We start from the raw sequence: 21,383 nt of genomic DNA on the forward strand, positions 1-21,383 counted from the left end.
CTTAATTTAAATGCATGCAAATAGTTCATTTCCAGCAAAGCCATGACATCACTCTTTATAGTCTAACCTTCAATAAATATTTCGTTCAAGATCGTGATCAGTTCCACACATCTTAAGCAGTCCACATTTGTTCACAGCAAGAAACAAACATTTCTAGCAAAGAATGAAGAAAGCAGAGGTGGTGCTAATCCCCTTACCTGCTATGGGCCATATTGTAGCAGTAGTGGAGATAGCTAAGCTTCTTGTTCAACGTGATGATCGACTTTACACAACTGTCTTGGTAATGCATCCAACTGTTGACCCCAGCACTATCAATTACATGGAGTCACTTGCTGCATCAACTCTCCCTGATCGTATGCGAGTCATTAACTTGCCCAGTGTTGAGTCCATAACATCAGACATTGAACCCAATAACTGGCTTCGTTCTTTGGTTGAAGGGCAAAAACCCCACGTCAAAGAATATGTTTCAAAGATAAGAACTCAATTCGAGATGAATCCGAACTCCCCTCGCCTTTCTGGTTTCATTTTTGATACGTTTGCTTCTAGGATGAAAGATGTGCCTCATGAATTTGGAGTTCCATGGTATGTTTTTTCTGCTTCAGGTGCAGCTTTTATTGGTAGCATGTTGCATCTTACTGCTCTTCATGATGAGCAGGGAGTTGACCTTACCGAGTTGAAGAACTCAGAGGATGAATTGGAAATGCCGTGTTTGGCGAACCCAATTCCTGCTAAACTGGTGCCTTCCATGGTGTTCGAGAAAGACTCACTGACTACCTTTCTTGAACATGCTCGGATATTGACTGAGGCTAGGGGTATTTTGATCAATACATTTTTAGAGTTCGAATCGTATGCAATTAACTCTCTATCAGATGGTAAAACCCCTCCCGTGTACCCGGTTGGTCCCTTTGTGAAACGTATAGGAGGTGGTGGTGATCCGAGGTCGGATGACAGCAACAATTATAGGGACATCATGGAATGGCTTGATGATCAACCTCCATTATCGGTTATGTTCTTATGCTTTGGAAGCTGGGGAAGTTTTAAAGAGAAACAAGTGAAAGAGATTGCAATTGCACTTGAGCATAGCGGGCATCGTTTCTTATGGTCTCTCCGGAAACCTTCACAGAACGATGAAATGCAATCTCCAAGTGACTATGAAGATTTTCAAAGTATTTTACCCCCAGGTTTCTTAGAACGAACGGCTATGGTTGGGAAGGTAATTGGATGGGCTCCACAAGTGGAAATCTTGTCTCATTCAGCTGTGGGAGGGTTTGCTTCACATTGTGGATGGAATTCTATACTGGAGAGTTTAAGATTTGGTGTTCCAGTCGCCACTTGGCCATTATATGCAGAGCAACAATTTAATGCTTTTCAAATGGTGATTGAGCTAGGATTAGCCGTGGAAATTAAAATGGATTATAGGAATGATTTTTATGGTGATAATGAAATAATTGTGAGCAGTGATGATGTATTGAAAGCTATAAAGAGTGTTATGGAAGAAAATAGTGAGGTCAGAAAGAAGGTAAAGGAGATGAGTAGAGTAAGTGAAAAAACCTTGGTGGATGGAGGATCTTCATTTTCTTCATTTTGTCGTCTAATTGAAGATATGATGGGCAACATGTCATGAGTCAATTGTTTTAAACTTTCCTCTAAGCAATCTCGGAAAAAAGAAAGAATAGTTTTCCATTGTTTTTGCTTATGATTCATTTTAATCGTAGCAATTTATGTATTAAAAATGCTTGTCATGGTTAATAAATTTGATCTTTGAATTAATTTTGTGTTTGTTTTAGAAAAACAGGTTTTTTTTATCGGTTTTGTTTGCATTTAAAAACGAAGTCGCAAATATTAAATTGCAACCAAATTGATGAAAATATGTGCATACACAGCATATTTGACAACTCCCATATTTTTTTTTTTATAGTAATCGAGAGAGAATACTAATAAGATTTAGTCAATGCTATTAAAAAAATAGCAAACAAACGAAAAAAATAATAATTTATAGTATACAAAGTAAAGAAACAGAAAAAAAATATTAATTCTAAGCATTGGATCATCTCATCACACAATCTAAACATTTAGCTAGATCAATACCCGTATAAATAAAATTTTGAAATCTAACTTAAAGCCATTAAGTTAAATGATAGAAAGTTAAATTATAAACTTTATCCCAATAAGGATTAGCAGCATCAAAAACTAATTTGTTATGGATAATCCAAATAGACCATAAGATACCATAGCAAAGCGTACAAATGACACTTTGCACTGAAATTCCCATTCCCATGTAACAAATGATTCCATTCCTGCAAAAAAAAAAAACAAAGAAAGAAAGCTGAACAGTCTTCGAAATGCATCCATTATACCCAATCCATTGCATAAAACAATTCTAGAACCTTCAAGTCACATAGCAATGAATAAAAAGGTGATCAATGGTCTCAGTTTCCATACCACAAAAATCTCAGATCTTAGATGCCGAATATCATCAATGAGAGCATAAGCCAATTTGACTGGGAAAATCCCATTCTTTTCAAACTGCCACACCTTTCTGTCAACTGAATTAGAAATAGATAAATTCCTTTCTACTTCAGCAAGAAAAGACTCCAACTGCTGACACTTTTTATCCCTGAGGTGCCGATTCCAAACTAAAATGACTAAATTGGTGTCAAAATTATACACCTCTCGGATTGTAGCCTTTTGTTGATTGAATAGTCTAAAGAAATGAGGAAAACATCTTTAATGGAGTAGAACTAAACCACCTTTCAGACCAAAACTGAATAGTCATGTCATTTCCAAACTTGTAGCAAGAAGAAGCACAAATAGCTTCAGCAGTTCTCTCATCAGAAGCGAACACGTTAACAATCCCTGTCCAGTTTGGGAAAAGATGATGAGCAAACATAGGAAGCCTATTTTCAAAAGTGGGTTGATAGTTATGCACAATATAATCTTGCCAGCCTCTTGAATTACCAACCCCTCAACGCAATATCCATTTTAAAAGTAACGCCATGTTCTTATTATACAAAGATCTAAGTCCTAACCCACCTCTGCTACTTGGCTAAATGACCTCAAACCAAGCTACGTTACACAACTTAAAAGTATCTGAGCTACCACTCCTTAAAAACCTTCGAATAATAATAGATACGGATTCAATGGTAACCTTAGGGACAAGAAACATTGACATGTAAAACAAAGACAAAGAATTCAATACTGATTTGATTAGGCAAATATGACCAGCTATGCTTAGCATTTTACCCTTCCATGAAGCTAATCTGGACTTGATATTGAAAATGACTGGTTTTCATGTAGATAAACGACAAGGATTAGCACCCAGGGGGAGCCCCAAATACTTTTCTAGAAAAGTATCATTGCGACAACAAAAACTTACAGTCATCCCTGAGACATAATCATCATCTAAATTAATCTCAATCAAAGAACTTTTGAAATAATGAATATGAATGCCAAATATAAGAGCAAACTAGTGAAGGATCCTCTAACATTTCAAAAGGAACCATAATTATTCTATTAAAGAATATAAGTGTCATCTACATATTGAATGAGAGATAAAGGCATATTACCATCTACCTTCAAACCTCTGAAATACCCAGCATCTGCAGCTTTACTAAAAAAGACAGAAAGACCTTTAACTGCTATATCAAAGAAAAATGGGGATAAAGGATCCCCCTATCAAAGACCCTTCTGAAGAATAATTTTTTTACTTGGCGACCCGATGACAAGGATGGCCATTTTAGACCATAACATCATCTAAGTAGTCCTACAAGACTGAGTCAAAGGTCTTATGGAAGTTTACTTTGAACAAAAAACCATTATCCCCTCTGTTCTTAACTTCATGGACCACCTCACTGGTAATCATGAACCCATCTAAAACCTATCTTCCTGTATTAAAACTCGTTTGAGAGACTGATAATACTAGTAAGCATATATTTAAGTTTCGTAGACAACAATTTTGCTATAATTTTGTATAATCCGTTGATGAAACTGATTGGCCTAAACTCTGAAAAACTTCTAGGAGATCTCTTTTTAGGAATTAGTGCCACAAATGAGGAACTAATCCCTTTAGGTAGTTTTCCATGGCAAAAAAAGCTATTAACCATAGCAAAGATGTCTGAACTGAAAAGAGACCATGCCTTTTTGTAAAAGGAGAAAGTAAACCCATCCGGTCCTGGAATCAATATACAACTATCTATATATTATTATGATTTTTTCCAAGGAATCAATATACAACTGACAGGTCCATTCTAGATTATACTGTTAGTTGGTTAAATTTTTAATGAAATAATTAAATTTTTAAAATATCCCTATCATTTTCTTAAGAAATAATTGGAAACTTAAAAATAATATACTCGTTTAAGGAATCAATATACAACTGATGGTCACGTGCTGACATTTTAGAATTCAATCTTATCACATTATCAGATACTTGTTTAAAACATACTCGCTTGTATTATTATCTAGTATTTCAATATTAAAAAAACTGTATATCAAAAATAAATTTATAGTAATGCATCAAGCTAGATAATTTGATTAAGATCCCATTGACAATAACTTGATTTAGATATACTAATTGAAAAAGCTTACCCACGATTTTACAGTCCATTGATTAGGTTACAAGTTTATTTTTTCCAACAGCTCCGTTGTACTGTTTTCGTAAGCATCTATGGGCTAGTAGCCGTCGAAATTCTTAATTTAAATGCATGCAAATAGTTCATTTCCAGCAAAGCCATGACATCACTCTTTATAGTCTAACCTTCAGTATATATTTCGTTCAAGATCGTGATCAGTTCCACACATCCTAAGTAGTCCACATTTGTTCACAGCAAGAAACAAACATTTCTAGCTAAGAATGAAGAAAGCAGAGGTGGTGCTAATCCCCTTACCCGCTATGGGCCATATTGTAGCAGTAGTGGAGATAGCTAAGCTTCTTGTTCAACGTGATGATCGAATTTACACAACTGTCTTGGTAATGCATCCAACTCTTGATCCCAGCACTACCGAGTACATGGAGTCACTTGCTGCATCAACTCTCCCTGATCGTATGCGAGTCATTAACTTGCCCAGAGTTGAGTCCATCACATCTGCTACCAACGGTCGTAACTGGCTAACTTGTTTGATTGAAGGCCAGAAACCCCATGTCAAAGAATATGTTTCAAGGATAAGAACACAATTCGAGATGAATCCGGACTCCCCTCGTCTTGCCGGGTTCGTTTTTGATACGTTTGCTACTGGCCTGAAAGATGTGTCTAATGAATTTGGAATTCCATGGTATGTGTTTTCTGCCGCAGGTGCAGCTTTTATTGGTAGCATGCTGCATCTTACGGCTCTTCATGATGAGCAGGGAGTGGACCTTACAGAGTTCACGAACTCGGAGGATGAATTGAAAATTCCGAGTTTGGCGAACCCGATCCCTGCTAAACTTGTGCCTTCCACGGTGTTCGAGAAATACTCACTCACAACTTTTCTTGTACATGGTCGGCTATTGACCGAAGCTAGGGGTATATTGATAAATACATTTTTGGAGTTGGAATCTTACGCAGTTAGCTCTCTATCCGATGGCAAAACCCCTCCTGTATACCAGGTTGGTCCCATTGTGAAACATATAGGAGATGGTCCTGATCCGCTCTCGGATGAGAGCAACAATTCTAGGGACATCATGGGATGGCTTGACGATCAACCTCCGTCATCGGTTATGTTTTTATGCTTTGGAAGTTGGGGAAGCTTTAAAGAGAACCAGGTGAAAGAGATTGCATTTGCACTTGAGCTTAGTGGGCATCGGTTCTTATGGTCTCTACGCAAACCTTCACAGAACGGTAAAATGCAATCTCCAAGTGACTATGAAAATTTTCAAAGCATTTTACCCCAAGGTTTCTTAGACCGAACGGCTAAGATTGGGAAGGTAATTGGATGGGCTCCACAAGTGGAAATCTTGTCTCATTCAGCTGTGGGAGGGTTTGCTTCACATTGTGGATGGAATTCTATACTGGAGAGTTTAAGATTTGGTGTTCCAATTGCCACTTGGCCTTTATATGCAGAGCAACAATTTAATGCTTTTCAAATGGTGATTGAGTTAGGATTAGCTTTCGAAATTAAAATGGATTATAGAAAGGATTTTTATGGTGATACTGAAATAATTGTGAGCAGTGATGATATATTGAAAGCTATAAAGAGTGTTATGGAACAAGATAGTGAAATTAGAAAGAAGGTAAAGGAGATGAGTAGAGTAAGTGAGAAAACCTTGGTGGCTGGAGGATCTTCATTTTCTTCACTAGGTCGTCTAATTGAAGATATGATGGGAAACATGTCATGAATCAATTGTTTTAAACTTTCCTCTAATTAAGCAATCTTAAAAAAAAAAAAAAAGGAATAGTTTTTTTTTTTTTAGCCTATGATTCTTTTTAATTATAACAATTTATGTATTAAGAATGATTGTTATGGTCAATAAATTTGATCTTCGAACTTCGTATTTTCTTTAGAAAAACTGTTTTTTTTTATCTGTTTTGTTTGCATTTAAAAAAAATTCACAAATATTTAATTACAACCAAATTGATGAAAATGTGTGCAAATGCAGCCTATTTGACAACTCCCATTAGCTACAATCACTTGAATAAGGTATTGTTTGATAAAATAATTGAAGTTCTTTTAAAGTTTGGAAGTTTTTAATATAAAAATATTGAAAAATCACTTAATGTTTTTTAAATTACAGAAAATTAAAACACATACATTACATTACTAAACAATGCACACACCCAATAATAAATAACAATTATGTGAGATTAATAATAAAGTTTTAGTAAATAAACACGTATTTATACTATAGAGATTTGAGTAGAATAAAAGAGCGGTCAAAGTCCAAATATAATATTTTTGTAGAAGTTCCCTTTCATAATTTTAAAGTTATTATTTTCAAAGTATTAATGTGTATGAGATTTTTGAGAAAAATAAATATAGTTTTTTGTTGTTTGTATTTTTTATTTTATAAAATTTATTTATTTTAATTTTCAATATTATTATGCTTTTTTTCTATTTTTTATATTTAAAAATAATATTTCTTTATTTTTATTTTTCTATTCAATATTAATAGGGATTTTCTAGTATTTTTCTAACGATATTTAAAAAAATTTGGTCCATCTATAATATTTACCTTATATAAGCCAACCGAATTCATCAAAGTCAAATAATATGGATATTATGAATGATAATTAGTCAAAAAAATATAAAAAATAGATATTATAGGTTAAGATTTTTTTAAACCCGGTAAACTTTACCCAACCTATATGCTACTTTTTATTTTTATATTTGATAAATTTTTTATTGACTATTTATTTATTTATTTATTTCTATTTATAGAATATTTATGTATCATGTGTTTGTGATAGATAATGATTTCTGATTATGAAAACGAGTTATTTCAAACCTGAAAAACTGATTTAAAAGTTTTTTGAAAAAAATATTTTTTTCTAATTATATTTATCTTTTACTTTTTAGCTTAGAAGTTTTTTATTTAATCCAGTATAATAAGGTTATTTAGATTTTTTTTTCTATATAAATTAGTTAAATAAATATTTAGCAAGAGAGATTTGGATGAAATAGAATTAAATACTTTGGATATCTATTTATATCTATGATATTCTTAATTTTGTAAGATTTTTAACTTTTAACAAATCACATTATTATTTGCTCTTGACTATCTCATGATTATAGTCATGGAGCCATCTTCGTTTTCATGTGCCTATACTTTATTAATGAGTCATTTCTTATTAAGACTTATCCACCATGTGAGGACAGCCTTCCGGGACCATCATAATACAAGGACCACACCTTCTAGAATAATGAATAGAGTAAGCTAAGACTTTCCTTAGTCACTGTCAAGAAATAAAAATATTGAAAGACACCGCAATTATTGGATTAATGAACCCCACTTGCCAGAATTTTCCTTCCCAATGTACCAAAAAAAATATATATATTTTTAACATAACAAAGCGGTTAAATGAAATTTTTAATATATAATTTATATTATTTTTTAATATATTTTTTTTAAATAAAAACTCTTTAAATGCTTGAAACTTACATTGGTTTATTTTATTTTATACTTAATTTTTATTAAATAAATAAAAATAGTGAGATTCGAACTCGTGACCATTTGGTCATCAAAGCTCTCATATTATATTAAAAAATTATCTTAACTCAATAACTTAAATTGTTAAGTAAGATCTCGATTTATATTATACTCTAACCTTCAAATTTCAAAAACAAAGTGTTATAAATTATTTTCTTCTGCATTATCAAAAACTTGTTTAAAATATTTTTTTTTGTGCTCATATCTTGTATTTTAATATTTTTAAAAAATGTACAAATATAGATTTATATGAATTTATCGGGCAAGATAATTAACTTCATCAAGACCCGATTGAAAATAAATTAATATCGTTGTACTAATTGAATAAGCATGCCCACGATTTTCAAACCCAATAAAGCTGATATCAATTACAAGCTTATTTTTTTTCAACCATAGTTAAAGTTAGCTTGGTCTTACAAATTTACTTTAAGAACTTAAAATTTTACCAATGTTGGATTTTTAATTGAATCGAGCTTGATATTAACTTTACGTCAATAAAATTTGATTTAACTATAAGTTAAATCAATACTAAAAAGAGTTTTTTTATTTATATAAAAGGAACCAAAGAATATTTTTCTAGTAAAAATATTTTACATGACCCATGAACTAACCTCCTAACATGATAATTTAGATTTTTTTTGCTTCGATAATCAGATTTCCCAAATCAAATCTGATAACTACTATTTCTGTGAACGTCTATGGTTTAGTGGTCGTAGAAATTCTTAAATTAAATGCATGTATATAGTTAGCGGCCAGCAAAGCCATGACATCACTCTAATTCTAGAACTTCAAGATTTATATTTCAAACAAGATCAAGATCACTTCCACACATCCCAAGGAGACCGCAGTTGTTCACAACAAGAAACACAAATTTCTAGCAAAGAATGGAGAAAGTAGAGGTGGTGCTAATCCCCATACCTGCTATGGGCCATATTGTAGCAATAGCGGAGATAGCTAAGCTTCTTGTTCAACGTGATGATCGACTCTACACGACTGTCTTGGTAATGCATCCGACTCTTGACCCCAGCACTACCAAGTACAATGAGTCACTTGGGGCATCAACTCTCCCTGATCGTATGCGAGTCATTAACTTGCCCAGAGTTGAGTCCATACCATCAGATACCAAACCCGGTACCTGGCTTAGTTCTTTGGTTGAAGGCCAAAAACCCCATGTCAAAGAATATGTTTCGAAGACGAGAACTCAATGTGAGTTGAGCCTCGATGCTCCTCGACTTGCTGGGTTTATTTTTGATTCGTTTGCTACGGGACTAAAAGAAGTGGCCAATGAATTTGGGTTTCCATGGTATGCTTTCTCTGCTTCGGGTGCAGCTTTTCTTGGTTGTGAATTGCATCTTCAGGCTCTTCATGATGAGCAGGGAGTGGACCTTACTGAGTTCAAGAGCTCGGACGTTGAGTTGAAAATTCCGAGTTTAGCGAACCCACTTCCTGCTAAACTTTTGCCTTCGGTTTTGTTTCAGGAAGATTCGCTCGCTAATTTCCTTGAGCAAGCAAGAGCATTGGCCGAAGCCAGAGGTATTTTGGTAAATACATTTTTCGAGTTTGAATCCAGTGCGGTTAACTCTCTCTCTAATGGTAAAACCCCTCCAATATATCCGGTGGGACCGATTGTTAAACATGAAACAGACTGTCATGATGTGGGTTGGGATGGGAGCAAAAAGCACAGAGACATCATGGAATGGCTTGATGATCAGCCACCATCATCAGTCATGTTTTTGTGCTTTGGAAGTCATGGAAGTTTTAGGGAGAAACAGGTGAAAGAGATTGCTTGTGCCCTAGAGAACAGTGGGCATCGATTCTTATGGTCGCTACGTAAACCTCCACCGAGAGGAAAGTGGGAACCCCCAAGTGATTATGCAAATTTTCAAGAAATCTTACCGAAAGAGTTTTTAAACCGGACAGCCAAGATTGGGAAAGTAATCGGATGGGCACCTCAGGTTGACATATTGGCTCATCAAGCGATAGGAATGTTTGCTTCGCATTGTGGATGGAATTCTATACTAGAGAGTATAAGGTTTGGTGTTCCAATTGTCGCCTGGCCATTATACGCAGAGCAACAGTTTAATGCCTTTCTAATGGTGGTTGAGTTGGGATTAGCCGTGGAAATTAAGATGGATTACAGGAGGGATTTTCATGGTGATAATGAAATAATTGTGGGTGCTGATGGTATAATGAAAGCAATGAAGCATGTTATGGAGCAAGGTAAAGAAATAAGAAAGAAGGCAAAAGAGATGAGCAGAATCAGTGAGAAAACCTTGATGGCTGGTGGATCTTCGTATTCTTCTTTGGGTCGTTTAGTTGATGAAATAATAGACAACCAGCCATGAAACAACTGTTCCACCTATGCTCTAAGTTTTTGCTTCAAATAAACAAGGATTTATCTTTCTTTTTTTTAGTTCAATATTTTTCTTTAGGAGAAAAATATTTTTTTATCTACTCTTGTTTTATAAAAAAAATACAATTGATTAGGTTCTAATTTAAATCCTCACAAGCATGTGAACTTCTAACCTAGGGGTGAGGTGACTCGTTACTCTGTTGGCATGTGCTTGAAAGGGTTGTGGACCTGCAGAACAGGTCCCTTCTATGGGTGGTGAAAATGACATTAGCTTCGATCACTTGAACATGACAGCAGATGAAGTTTCACGGCAAAGAGTACCAAATGGATCAAATTTGGCACACATTTAAGTCAAATTGGATGCAATTGACCAGAAAGGAACTCGAAGGTCTGAGTTAATTTTCAGATATAAATATAGAGGTGAAAATGAATTTTTTTACATTTCTTGGTATCTAGTGATGATTTTTCACTCGCTTTCCATTTGCACATGCGGTTTGATATTAGGATTCTTGGATAGCTCAAAATGAAGCATTCTTGCAAATGTTATGAGTTTTATATTACTTTTTGAGTTTGTTTTTAAAGAGAAAACATACTTAAAGATTAAAAAAATAAATTAATTCCATCATATAAAAAATACCTCTATCTAATATTAAAAAATAATTTTTTTAATTCTCTATTATCTTTGTGATCGTCTCTTTTATTCTAAAATTGATCACATCCTAGAAAGTAAATCTACACGAAGGAAACCAAATTGCTATTTGAATGGGAAAAGTTTTAAATTTTGGGATTTTACAGTTTAGAGAATACAAATTTTATAAGCACACTAAATACATAATAATAATAGAGACAATTATTTCATAAGAATTTTGCATATATCACTGTTTGCAACCTAATCTGATTTTACTTTTGAATTACTATTAATAGCAATAAAATAGCGAACTAGAAATAATTTGGTTTCCAATAGTATTAAACCAGATTTAAACTTATATTTTTCTTTGATACTCCATTGATTATTTGCTTCGTTAAGAAATTATAAATCTATTTTTTTCTACAAATATAATGATCTGCGGATCAGCGTTGACAGCATTCAAAATTATACCAATACAAAAGGCAACGCTATAATTGGCTAGCATGAATTTTTAACGAGTCTTTTGATTATTATATAAAAAGAAAAGGAAAAGGAAAGAAAGAAAGGAGCACACCCTCACAACCAATACCATGCCAGTCTTCTTAGATTTTAAAAGCTAAGATTTATTTTCTCTTACGGTGGCTTGGTTTCGTATAGAATAGACAAATAATCAAACATGGCCAGTAATTATCATGACTAATGAATTGGACTATTGTGACAAATGATCCTTCAAGCTAGAGTGTTTTTCTAGAAGGCGTGTGTTGTTTCTCTCGGACATCCATGACCGGTTATGATACAAAAACTTCCAAGTAGACGTTAGAATTATAATTTGGTCGAAAAACAGTGAAAAATATGTAAAATTCAATATCAAGAAAGCTCAACATTCATGCATTTTGAAGTTTCTATGTATTAATTATAACTTTTCAACTTAATTTAATTGGGTTCATGAAAAGTCCATCCATCACACAATAAAATATATTTGTTAAAGAATAATTGCATGACAAAAGTCATGGTTTAAGCATAGAATTTAAACTTCTTTAGCAACAGGAAATGAGAAATCAGAGGTGGTGTTTATCACTTCACTTGATGGAGACAGCTAAGACTTTTGTTCAATGTCTTAATAATGCATCCAACTCTTGCCTAAAGGGCTGCCAAATACAACAGGTAGCTTTCGACGGCAATTCTGCCCACTGGCCGGGCGTTGAAACTTCACAGCCATCGAAGTCATGACACATAATTCTAAATTTTGGCCTCTAATATTATATTTGAAACAAGACCAGCCACATATATTCTATCAATCAATAGTTCAGCTTCATTTTCTAGTAAAATATTTGACTATATATAATTATATGTCCGGAAATCATTCAAACATAGCATGAACAAATAGCTTAGCAACAATATATTTTTTAGGAATGAAGAAAGTAGAGGTTGTGTTCATCCCTTTACCTGCCATGGGCCATGTTATAGCAGCGGTAGAGATGGCTAAGCTTTTTGTTGAAAGTGATGATCGAATTTCCGCTAGTGTCCTCATGATGAAGCCAGCTCTTGACTCCACTACCACCAAATACACTGAGTCACTCACTGCATCAACTCTACCCCATCGCATGCGAGTCGTTGACTTGCCCAGTCTTGAGCACACCGATGTGCGTAACACTAGTACTAGCTGGATGGCTTCTTTGGCTGAAGCCCAAAAACCCCATGTCAAAGAATTTGTTTCCAAGATCAAGGCTCAGTCAGAGTTGAGCCCTCATGACTCTCCTCAACTTGATGGGTTTGTTTTGGATACTTTTGTTTTGGGAATGCATGATTTGGCTGCAGAATTTGGTGTTCCCTGGTATGTTTTCTCGGCTTCAGGTGCAGCTTTTATCGGCTTGATGTTGTATCTTCAGGCCCTTCATGACGAGCAGAAAGCGGATCTCACTGAGTACAAAGACTCGGACGCTGAGTTGGAAATTCCAAGCCTGGTGAACAGGCTTCCTGCTAAGCTCCTGCCTTCTATGGTGTTTAAAAGAGAATCTCTCCCTCATTTTCTTGGTGCTGCAAGAAGGTTGAAGCACGCAAGGGGCATTTTGATAAATACATTCAAAGAGTTAGAATCACATGCAATTAACTCTCTTTCTAATGGTGAAATCCCTCCTGTATATCCGTTGGGACCAATTGTGAGATGTAAAGGAAATAGCTATGATGTGGGTTCAAATAATATCAACGACTACAAGGAGATAATGCAATGGCTTGATGATCAGCCTCCGTGCTCAGTAGTGTTTTTGTGCTTCGGGAGTTGGGGAAGTTTCAGCGTTGATCAAGTGAAAGAGATTGCATATGCATTGGAGCAATGTGGACATCGATTCTTGTGGTGTCTGCGTAAACCTCCAAGCACGGGTAAGATTGAATCGCCCAGTGATTATGTAAATTTTCAAGAAATCTTGCCTGAAGGGTTTCTAGATCGATCGGTTAAGATAGGAAAGGTGATTAAATGGGCTCCGCAAGTGGAAATCTTGGGGCACAAAGCTATTGGAGGATTTGTATCGCATTGTGGATGGAATTCTACCTTAGAAAGTATCTTGTCTGGTGTCCCAGTTGCTACATGGCCATTGTATGGAGAGCAACAATTTAATGCTTTTGAACTGGTGATTGAGCTAGGGCTAGCAGTGGAGATTAAAATAGATTCTAGAAGGGATCTTTCTAAAGATGGTATAATTGTGAGTTCTGATGATATAAAAAGAGGATTAAAGTTAGTAATGGAGCCTGATAACGAGACTAGAAAAAAGGTGAAAGAGATGAGTCAACTCAGCAGGAAAGCTTTAATGGAAGATGGGTCGTCATACTCTGCATTGGCTCATCTGATTGAAGATATTATGGGCAACTAAGTAGAGCATTGTAAATCTGAGTACCGAAATTGTAATAAGATATTAAATAAAATACATGGTTAAGCCTTTTTATGCGATCCATCACTTGTCTGCATTGCATTGCATGGTTGATATATATATATATATATATATAGAAGTGGTGGTGAGGAATCAGATTCATTATCTCATTTATAAAGTAATTGATAAGAAAACAAATTAAAATAACTAATAAAAGTTCAAATTACTTTAAATATAGTTGAGGAATCATCCATCGGCATTAATTTGGTTTAGTTGTCGTGTTGAAGCTAATATATGCAAGCTCTCATCACAAGGGAAGTTCGTAAGAATGTTCAATATTAAAGATTAGGATTTTCTGTCTGAAGGTGTTGACTTTTTCTAAATTAATAAAAATAATTTTCCAGTCATTCGGGCTTTTAGCTCAAAATTCTAGTTTGGGCGGCTGGAAATTTCAACTGGACAACTAATATTGGTCCGGTCTGTTTAATTCTGACCGAGCACACCTTTTATATATATAATTTCTTATAAGCATACGCAAGGTTTTTTTACGCAGAGCAAACACCATTATATATGCTGATGACACTATATATATTACCAACATTTTTTTCTGGTTTATCTTTTATTGGATTATTTATTCATAATTTGAATTACAGAGTTTGGTTGACTCATCTAATCTACTTATTTGCTTTGTTTTGTTTTTTAATTAATTTTTTTCAATCAAAAATTAAGCTCTTTTATTTTTATTTCTTTGTTTTCTATAAAAAAAAATTTATTATTTTTTAAAATGATCCAGGTTATTGGATTATCTCAGTTATTTTTATTTATTTTTCTTATTGCATTTACTTTGAAAAAAAAATTAATTGATTTTTTTTATTTCATCCTTCAATATTAGATTAATTGATAATTAATTTTCTTTTTCAGTTCTATCTTTCACGGTTAGAGTTTTTTATATTGGGTTTCATGATTTTCTTTGAGTTATTTTCTATTCGATTATCTCGGTTCTATCATTTAAACAATGGGTTTGATGGGTTAGCCTGTATTGACTTAGGGGCTTTTAGGATATTTTTTTAATTTAATATTTTTCATGTTTTATCCTTCAGCGGTAGGTTGTTTTAAAATTAACCACCGTAATCTTTTCCAGTTTGTCTTCTATTAGGTTAAATTATTCGCATGATTTGGGTTGTAAAGTTTGGTTGACTCATCCAATTTGCTTATTTGCTTTATTTTGTTTTTTAATTAATTTTTTTTTAATTTCATTATTATGCTATATTTAAAAAAAAATTAAATATATTAAAAAAAGCTTTTTAATGAATATAAAATATAATTTTTTTATTCAATTATTAAATCAGATTAAAATGTTATGAGATCTCTACTAACCCTATTCTCTACAAAATTAGTTATTATAATCAAATGAAATTGTTTACATTTCAAATTAAGTTGAGAAGATGTGGTTTTTTTAGATATTTTTAAAATAGTTTCATTAATTTCCTTATTATTTCAAGATTCCTTTTTCTTTTCTGACTATTTAAACATCTTTATTAAGAACAAATTTCATATTAATAATTTATAAAACATGATTTTTTTACAGTTTAGAATTGTAACATAAAATCTTAAAAATCTTATTTTTGTACGTCAATTAGATAATGAAAACAAAATACGGTTAATAGTGGCAGAATTTGTGCTACGCCCACAAAGCCAGTCAATGCCAGCAAAGCCACGCAATTGTTCACTTTCCAACAAGATCGGTTCCAATATTATATGGTCCAGACAAAAAAAACACTTAAAACATTATCTCTTCCAATTTTACGCGACACCATTCCATATTTGATCTATCTGTGTAGGACAACGTGCTTGCAAAATCTTTGCAACAAAAATGAAGATGGCGGAGCTGGTGTTCATCCCATTTCCAGCCATGGGCCATGTGGTACCAGCAGTGCAAACAGCTAAACTTCTTGTTGAATTTGACAATCGAGTTTCCACCACTGTTCTTCTAATGAAACCAGCTATTGACTCGAGTACCATCAAGTATACCGAGTCACTTTCTGCATCAACTTTGCCTGACCGTATGCGATTCATTGAATTGCCTTCTCTTGATGAACTCGGATCAAGAAAAGGTGTTTGGCTAGATTCTTTGATAGAGGGTCAAAAACCCCGTGTCAAAGAATTTGTTTCGAAGATCGTTTCAAAGTCCGAGCTGAGCCCTGACTCGCCTCAACTTGCTGGATTTGTTTTTGATGCGTTTTGCACGGGAATGAAAGATTTGGCCGGTGAATTTGGTGTTCCCTGGTACGTTTTCTCTTCCTCAGGAGCAGCTTTTCTTGGTTGCTTGTTATATTTACAGGCTCTTCATGATGAGCAGAACGTGGACATAACTGAGTTCAAGAACTCAGATTCTATGTTAGAAATTCCGAGTTTTGTTAACCCAATAGCCGCTATGCTTCTGCCATCTATGACGTTTAGGAAAGATTCGGTCCTTGTTTTGGTTGGCGTTGCTAGAAGGTTAAGGGAAGCTAGTGGTATTGTTGTAAATACATTTACAGAGTTGGAATCCCATGCAGTTAACTCCTTTTCTAAAATTGGCACCCCACGATTGTATCCAGTGGGACCCATTGTGAATGTGGCGTCAGATAAAAGCAATGACAATAGAGAAATTATGGAATGGCTTGATGATCAACCTCCATTATCAGTAGTGTTCTTGTGCTTTGGAAGCTTGGGAAGTTTTTGTGTGGATCAGGTGAAACAGATTGCATATGCTCTCGAACACAGTGGGAAAAGATTTTTATGGGTTCTACGAAAACCTTCAAAAGGTCAGATGGAATCAGCAAGTGATTTTCAACAAACTTTACCCGAAGGATTTTTAGATCGAACAACTGAGCTCGGAAAGGTGATTGGTTGGGCTCCGCAGGCAGAAATACTTGCCCACCGAGCTATCGGAGGTTTTGTTTCGCACTGCGGATGGAATTCTATACTAGAAAGTATATATTTTGGTGTTCCAATTGCTGCGTGGCCGATATACGCAGAACAACAATTTAATGCTTTTCAATTAGTGACTGAGTTGGGATTAGGAGGAGAGATTAAGATAGATTACATAGAGGGTTCTAACAGTGACGGCTATGAAATTGTGAGTGCTGACACTATAAAGAAAGGAATAGAGGGTTTAATGGAGGACGATAATGAAATAAGAAAACGGGTGAAAAATATGAGTCAAGTAAGCAAGCAAGCCTTGACTGCTGGTGGATCTTCACACTCTTCACTGGGTCGTCTAATTGCAGATGTTATGAGCAACATTCCATGAACTAATTGATTTTCCTAGAGGAAATTATTTATAGGTTTAAGCTTTTATTTAGAATAGCTTAATTAATTGAGGAGCCTTCAGCATGAGGAGGTTTTTCAATTTTGCATTATTGTAAACTTAAATTATTAAGTTTGATAGATGTAGTGGAGTCATGAGACATTTTACAATTAAGATGTTGGCTCCCAACTTTATAATTAGTTTTCCTTCCACTTCTATATTAAGTGAATATATAACTTTAATTATATTCATAACACTAATTATATGGTAAGAAAAAAAATCGCACATTTAGTTAATATATAATTTAATTATTCAATTTATGTTATTAATATTTTTTTTAGAAATCATCATTTAATCAAAGTTTATGTTATTTTTTTTAATTTAGCCCTTATTCTTTTGATTTATTTTTTCCTTTTGATTTACCCCACCAATTTAATTTTTTAAATGCCCTCAAATTTATTTTTTATTTTGGTTTTGCAAGTCATTTTTTAATATAAGTATTTTATAGAGTTATTTTGTTTGTGTTTGATTTTTCAAAATGTTATGCAAATTCATTTAGAATTTTTTGGGGGGTTTTATACAAATGAGGTTTATTTAAAAAATATATATTTATTTATTTTCAAATAATATTGCTAACATATTTTGGCCTTGTATAATATTTGTTTTTGGGCATGAGTCTATTTAGTTAATTTTATTTGTGTTTATTTTTTAAATCACGAATTTTTTATGTTATGAATTTATCTTTCATTGATTTTAATAAATAAATATATTAAACATAATCATGTAAATGTCTTATTTTGTATGGTTGGATATCTTAATTTATATTCATTTTTTAATTTTATTAATTTTTTTTTTTAGTTGTTGTTAATTATTTTTTGTTTATTTACATAAATAATTATTAATGAGATATTTGCATAGATTTTTAATTTTTAATTTAATTTTTTTATGTTAAAAAACATATTAAAGTAGCCTCCATGGCCAATAATTTAACAAAAAAACAAAATCATGACATGTGGTAAAGCGCGGCTCTATTGGCTATTCCTGTCCCATTTGCTGAAACTTTAAAGCCTCGAAGATGATATTTGAAACGAGATCAGCCATTCATATATGCTATCATCAATATTTCAGTACTTTCATTTTCTTGTAGAATAGTTGGCTATAATTATACGTCCGGGAATCATTCAAACAAAGCATGAACACTAGCTTAGCAACACCAAATTTTAGCTATGAAGAAAGCAGAGTTAGTGTTCATCCCTTTACCTGCCATGGGCCATATTGTAGCAGCAGTAGAGATTGCCAAGCTTATTGTTGAACGTGATGATCGAATTTCCACAAGCGTCCTCATAATGAGGCCAACTCTTGACTCCACTACCACCAAATACACTGAGTCACTCACTCCATCAACTCTACCCCATCGCATGCGAGTCGTTGACTTGCCCTGTCTTGAGCACACCGCTGTACATAACACTGGTGCTAGCTGGATGGCTTCTCTGGCTGAAGCTCAGAAAAACCATGTCAAAGAATTTGTTTCGAAGATCAAGGCACAGTCAGAGTTGAGCCCAAATGACTCTCCTCGACTGGCTGGGTTTGTTTTGGATACTTTTGTTTTGGGAATGGATGCTTTGGCTGGAGAATTTGGTGTTCCCTGGTATGTTTTCTCAGCTTCAGGTGCAGCTTTTATCGGCTTGATGTTGTATCTTCAGGCCCTTCATGATGAGCAGAAAGCGGATCTCTCTGAGTACAAAGACTCGGATGCTGAGTTGGAAATTCCAAGCTTGGTGAACAGGCTTCCTGCTAAGCTCCTGCCTTCTTTGGTGTTTAACAGAGAATCTCTCCCTATTTTTCTTGGTGCTGCAAGAAGGATGAAGCACGCAAGGGGCATTTTGATAAATACATTCAAAGAGTTAGAATCGCATGCAATAAACTCTCTTTCTAAGGGTGAAATCCCTCCTGTATATCCGTTGGGACCAATTGTGAGATGTAAAGGAAACAGCTATGATGTGGGATCAAGTCAAATCAACGACTACAAGGACATAATGCAATGGCTTGATGATCAGCCTCCATGCTCAGTAGTGTTTTTGTGCTTCGGGAGTTGGGGAAGTTTCAGCGTTGATCAAGTGAAAGAGACTGCATATGCATTGGAGCAATGTGGACATCGATTCTTGTGGTGTCTGCGTGAACGTCCATGCACGGGTAAGATTGAATCACCAAGTGATTATGTAAATTTTCAAGACATCTTGCCTGAAGGGTTTCTAGATCGATCAGTTAAGATAGGAAAGGTGATTAAATGGGCTCCGCAAGTGGAAATCTTGGGGCACAAAGCTATTGGAGGATTTGTATCACATTGTGGATGGAATTCTATCTTAGAAAGTATCTTGTCTGGTGTCCCAGTTGCTACATGGCCATTGTATGGAGAGCAACAATTTAATGCTTTCGAAATAGTGATCGAGTTAGGGTTAGGAGTGGAGATTAAATTAGATTATGGAATTGATATTCTGGAAGGTGATATCGGAGAAACTGTGAATTCTGATGATATAAAAAGAGGATTAAAGTTACTGATGGAGAATGGAAGTGAGATTAGAAAAAAGGTGAAAGAGATGAGTCGACTAAGCAGGAAAGCTTTGATGGAGGATGCGTCTTCATACTCTGCATTGGCTCGTCTAATTGAAGATGTGATGGACAGCATAGCATGCCACGATTGCTCTTTGCTGTCATGAAAATAGATTTACAAACGATGTCGCATTGGGAATTTACTTAACCAATGAGCAGGTAGCTAGCTCAATGGTTATCTCATGCCACCATGAGAGATAATTAAGTTTTAAGATCAAGTTTATTTTGATAGAAATTCTACTTAATTATTAAATAAGACAGAGTTATAAGAAGATGTTGATTATGATTTATTCAAAGCAGATAAGGATCAAAAGCTTTATTCAAGGCAAATTATGCAATGCCTTTTCATCGACTTGTGTGTCTCTATGGAGGTGAATTGAGGAGAAAAAAAATGTTTTTTTTTTTCCTCACCCAACCATCCAAGTAAATTGAAAAGAAAGTAGTAAAAACTCGAATAACATTATAATGCAAAATACGAGAAGATTTTGTGAGCTCAATGATAAGAGAGAGAGAAGATCATGGGTACTCTGTCTACGTTTGTTTGCGTGGTTATTTTTATGCTTGAAGCAACCACAATTAAACACTTGTAAAATAAAATTAAAAATGTAATTTATTCATAATAAAATCCGCATTTTGTGTTTAAAATACAAGTAAAATCAAAGCAATTTTTGGCTAGTTTTCTTTTTCTATGCTGCATTGTTCATGTGAATAGTTTTTTTTTGTTATTAAAAAACCAATTCTATGAATTATAAATTTACTCGCATCGTTCACGTGAACAATAATTTTTTTTTTTTGAAAAAACAAGTTTAGAATGAGTTAAATTCATTCACCCTGTTATGTGAACAATATTTTTTTTCCCCTGAAAAACTCGTGTAAAGTGAATTAAATTCACTCGCATTGTAATCTCAATTTTATTCTTGATAATATTTTATCTAATTTTATTGCACACTCAAAAAATCATGAAAACTGTAGTTCTTGTCAGATGAATTTTGTACGTAATAGAATTGTAGATAGTTTAATGGAACAATAAAAAATATTTTATATAAAGTATTATTTATTTTATGATGTAATAGGAGTAGTTAAATCTACAATATTTAAATTTAAAACCATATATATATATATATATTAGTTATTTTACAACCTCAATTTAAAAAGCATTATTAACCAAACATATTAAACTATTTTTTTGTTCAACCTCAATTTTAACTATAGTTTTAACCAAACATATATAAATATCAAACCAAACTCAACTAAAAGTATTTTTTATAAAATAATTTTTTTAAAATTATAATTATAAAATTTAATACAATACCAAACACACTCATAAAAAAAATGAGTTAGAATAAAGAAAAGAGATGAGTCAACTAAGCAGGAAAGCTTTGATGAAAGATGGGTCTTCTTCATACTCTGCGGTGTCTCATCTGATTGAGGGTGTGTTTGGCTTGGAAGTGTGGTAGTTTTTTGTCAAAAATACAATACATTTTAAGAATAAATCACATCTCTAAAAGCTATAA

General features: G+C 33.8%; 6 protein-coding genes across 6 annotated transcripts; all 6 read left to right on the forward strand.

The window, feature by feature from the left end:
• The first annotated feature begins 94 nt into the window (after nt 1–94).
• Nucleotides 95–1,700, forward strand: LOC118037260 (anthocyanidin 3-O-glucosyltransferase 2-like). The gene has a single exon (XM_035043169.2). The coding sequence runs from the start codon at nt 164–166 to the stop codon at nt 1,622–1,624; it is 1,461 nt and encodes a 486-aa protein (XP_034899060.1). The 5' UTR covers nt 95–163; the 3' UTR covers nt 1,625–1,700.
• Nucleotides 1,701–4,779: 3,079 nt separating this feature from the next.
• LOC118037258 (anthocyanidin 3-O-glucosyltransferase 2-like) lies at nt 4,780–6,328 on the forward strand. The gene has a single exon (XM_035043168.2). It carries the CDS (start codon nt 4,853–4,855, stop codon nt 6,311–6,313), a length of 1,461 nt encoding a protein of 486 aa, XP_034899059.1. The 5' UTR covers nt 4,780–4,852; the 3' UTR covers nt 6,314–6,328.
• A 2,236-nt stretch (nt 6,329–8,564) lies between these two features.
• On the forward strand, nt 8,565–10,535 carry LOC118037261 (anthocyanidin 3-O-glucosyltransferase 6-like). The gene has a single exon (XM_035043170.2). It carries the CDS (start codon nt 9,007–9,009, stop codon nt 10,465–10,467), a length of 1,461 nt encoding a protein of 486 aa, XP_034899061.1. The 5' UTR covers nt 8,565–9,006; the 3' UTR covers nt 10,468–10,535.
• Nucleotides 10,536–12,442: 1,907 nt separating this feature from the next.
• On the forward strand, nt 12,443–14,047 carry LOC118037262 (anthocyanidin 3-O-glucosyltransferase 6-like). The gene has a single exon (XM_035043171.2). It carries the CDS (start codon nt 12,516–12,518, stop codon nt 13,968–13,970), a length of 1,455 nt encoding a protein of 484 aa, XP_034899062.1. The 5' UTR covers nt 12,443–12,515; the 3' UTR covers nt 13,971–14,047.
• Nucleotides 14,048–15,737: 1,690 nt separating this feature from the next.
• Nucleotides 15,738–17,477, forward strand: LOC118037263 (anthocyanidin 3-O-glucosyltransferase 2-like). Its single transcript, XM_035043173.2, has one exon. The coding sequence runs from the start codon at nt 15,841–15,843 to the stop codon at nt 17,260–17,262; it is 1,422 nt and encodes a 473-aa protein (XP_034899064.1). The 5' UTR covers nt 15,738–15,840; the 3' UTR covers nt 17,263–17,477.
• Nucleotides 17,478–18,274: 797 nt separating this feature from the next.
• On the forward strand, nt 18,275–20,141 carry LOC118037264 (anthocyanidin 3-O-glucosyltransferase 2-like). The gene has a single exon (XM_035043174.2). It carries the CDS (start codon nt 18,486–18,488, stop codon nt 19,974–19,976), a length of 1,491 nt encoding a protein of 496 aa, XP_034899065.1. The 5' UTR covers nt 18,275–18,485; the 3' UTR covers nt 19,977–20,141.
• The last annotated feature ends 1,242 nt before the right edge of the window (nt 20,142–21,383 follow it).

The sequence above is a fragment of the Populus alba genome, chromosome 16, assembly GCF_005239225.2.
Source record: "Populus alba chromosome 16, ASM523922v2, whole genome shotgun sequence".
NCBI classification, from domain to species: domain Eukaryota; kingdom Viridiplantae; phylum Streptophyta; class Magnoliopsida; order Malpighiales; family Salicaceae; genus Populus; species Populus alba.

Bases quoted from the DNA above. Each gene is read 5' to 3' on its own strand.
- LOC118037262 (XM_035043171.2), top strand. From the start codon at position 12,516: ATGAAGAAAGTAGAGGTTGTGTTCATCCCTTTACCTGCCATGGGCCAT.
- LOC118037264 (XM_035043174.2), top strand. From the start codon at position 18,486: ATGAAGAAAGCAGAGTTAGTGTTCATCCCTTTACCTGCCATGGGCCAT.
- LOC118037263 (XM_035043173.2), top strand. From the start codon at position 15,841: ATGAAGATGGCGGAGCTGGTGTTCATCCCATTTCCAGCCATGGGCCAT.
- LOC118037258 (XM_035043168.2), top strand. From the start codon at position 4,853: ATGAAGAAAGCAGAGGTGGTGCTAATCCCCTTACCCGCTATGGGCCAT.
- LOC118037261 (XM_035043170.2), top strand. From the start codon at position 9,007: ATGGAGAAAGTAGAGGTGGTGCTAATCCCCATACCTGCTATGGGCCAT.
- LOC118037260 (XM_035043169.2), top strand. From the start codon at position 164: ATGAAGAAAGCAGAGGTGGTGCTAATCCCCTTACCTGCTATGGGCCAT.